General features: G+C 52.9%; 1 protein-coding gene across 1 annotated transcript; it reads right to left on the minus strand.

Annotated features, from left to right (window-relative positions):
- Positions 1-337: 337 nt before the first annotated feature.
- On the minus strand, positions 338-2,401 carry LOC123052210 (uncharacterized). Its single transcript, XM_044475325.1, has one exon. It carries the CDS (start codon positions 2,246-2,248, stop codon positions 1,253-1,255), a length of 996 nt encoding a protein of 331 aa, XP_044331260.1. The 5' UTR covers positions 2,249-2,401; the 3' UTR covers positions 338-1,252.
- Between the last annotated feature and the right edge of the window lie 6 nt (positions 2,402-2,407).

Raw genomic sequence — 2,407 nt, forward strand, 5'->3', positions numbered from 1 at the left:
TTGACCATAAGGAAAATGAGGGATTTTCAGGCTAACTATGTGATATATTTCTTCAGTTCAGTGAAATTGCACCTGCAACGTTTTTTGTTTCAATTTATCAATTACCTTGCACAGGGAAAAAAAACAAAAGGAAGGGGTTATTCAAATGTTTTACAGTCATTTCGAGGCAAAAAATGCAGTGTAGCTGTCGGTGTGAAGCATCCAGTCGACAGGTGGCGGACACGAAGCTGAATCTTGCAGTCCTGCTTCATTTGGTTCTCTGCTAAATATAATCGCCTGATTCAACGAATACTACCACAAGTTTATCTTGGGAATAATGCAATCCAGTAGTACTAAATGGAAGTCAATATACCGTGTTCCTGATCTAAGGTTGGAAAAGGAGTACATCTGTCATATAAAAACAGCGGTTACCAGTTCAACTACCGCCTCGAGAAAGCATCGTTAGTAAATAAACAAGATAAAAGATGCTTCATATGCACAATCTAAGCTTGAGAGTTGACAAAGTTTTTACTAAACAATGAAAATAGAACACAAGAATCATCATGGACATTTTTCTTGAACCTGGGTTTTCTAGAGTCCAGCAGAGCAAATGGAGAACTCCAGTTCTGATGCAAGAAGAGTAATTAACCATGTCTCAGAGGAACTTTTACATGGCAGTGATCTGTAATGTTGGCACATCAGACTTCTGCAGTGGAAGAATAGGTCAACAAAATAAGCATGAAATTCATGTCTTATGTGGTTACCATGTCTCAGACTCAAAATTAGCATCATTTAGAAGACAGACTTGAAGTCACTGTAAAATAAATTCGGATCAAGTGCAGATTCATGAATCAAGTTTCAGAGTCATCGGTACCTTAGTATTACAATATGTTCCGTATAACCAAAAATGTGTTGAGATGACAAAATTCCACCGCAATTGAATTGATATACTAGTTACATCGTTTCAAAAGAATGCTACACACATTGCCAGCCCTCGGATCACTGCTGAGACAGATGAAGAATACACCAATCTAAGTTTTCCCTGGTTCTCTTTTGCATCCGCGCCATTACATGAGCCTCGGAGAACCCCAAATGACTGCAAAAGGATTCTTTCACCATGAACATGAATCGATCGTGGCACATTAAGCGTGTAATCATGGCCATACGACCACACCCTTCAATCTTGGCAAAAACTGGATGTTGCCCGCTTCACTTATTTCCCACCAGAATATGAACAGATACACCTTGAGAAAGAAACCTGTAATCTTCTTAATCACCTCACTGCATCTGACTTGTCATCCATCATCATCTCAATCTCCTCGACTGAGCCGCCCTCCTCATCCAGAATTGCCAAGCTCGATGACCGGCAAGTGAAGTAGAACACCGCACTCATCATCGAATCTATCAGCATCACGAAAGAGTACATGAGGATCAGCAATGGCCCCTCCCAGAGCCGAGATGAGCCATCCCCATAACTCAAGGTCTTCACCCTGTGCTCAAACAGCCCCTCGACGAAGGCCAGACCAATGGTGGATACAAGAAAGATGAGCAGGCCGACATGGGTTTGGCCGCGCATCAGCTGCACCGACCGGCGCAGCGCATTGACCCCGGCCACGTCCTCAAGAACGGCGATGACTCCGCCGAGGCTGCACACTATGATGGTGTGCGCGTACACGATGGAGAAGGCAAGGACCGTGAGGAGGCCGGCGCAGACGACAATGTCCGGCGGGTAGAGCATGGACTTGAGCGTGGAGCAGACGGTGACGAGGAGGCCGAGGAAGGTGGCGAGGCAGGCGGCGACGGCGGCGCACGAGAGGCCGTAGGTGGCGGCGAGGCGCGGCCACGCGCGGCGCGCGAGGAGGAAGAGGTCGGCGGCCGGGAGGGGCTTGCCGGCGTACACGGCCGCCACGGTGTACGCGACGGCGGCGCGGGCGGCGAGGAGGAGCGTGAGGAGCGCCGGGAAGGAGACGACGGCGGCGACGAGCGTGGCGGCGAGGTGGTGCGCGAGCTGCTTGACGAAATGCGTGACGGGGACCCCCGAGGACGCCGCGGCGACGAGGAGGCGGCGCGCGAGCGGCAGCACGACGGCGCCCTCGAGCGAGGCGGCGGACAGGAGGAGGAAGCCGGAGGCCGGGCAGAGCAGGAGGAAGAGCACGTAGGTGAAGGCGTGCGGGTCGGCGCGCAGCACGCGCACCGTCTCCCGCAGGATCTCCAGCGCGTTCATCGCCGGCAGCCGCACCGCCGCGGCCCCGCCCCGCGGCTGCGCCATCCCGCCGCTCTCTCCGGGCCCGCGACCTGGCCTGGTCAGATCCGAGGCGAGATCAGGTTCTTCGGACGACGACGTGCGCCGAGCAATGCGCGGCTGCCCTGCCGCGGTGCGGAATGCGGCTAAGTGGTGGGCGGCGCGAGGTGGGATCCCGGGGGGTGG

The sequence above is a fragment of the Triticum aestivum genome, chromosome 2D (assembly GCF_018294505.1).
Source record: "Triticum aestivum cultivar Chinese Spring chromosome 2D, IWGSC CS RefSeq v2.1, whole genome shotgun sequence".
NCBI classification, from domain to species: Eukaryota; Viridiplantae; Streptophyta; class Magnoliopsida; order Poales; family Poaceae; genus Triticum; species Triticum aestivum.

Bases quoted from the DNA above. Each gene is read 5' to 3' on its own strand.
- LOC123052210 (XM_044475325.1), bottom strand. From the start codon at position 2,248: ATGGCGCAGCCGCGGGGCGGGGCCGCGGCGGTGCGGCTGCCGGCGATG.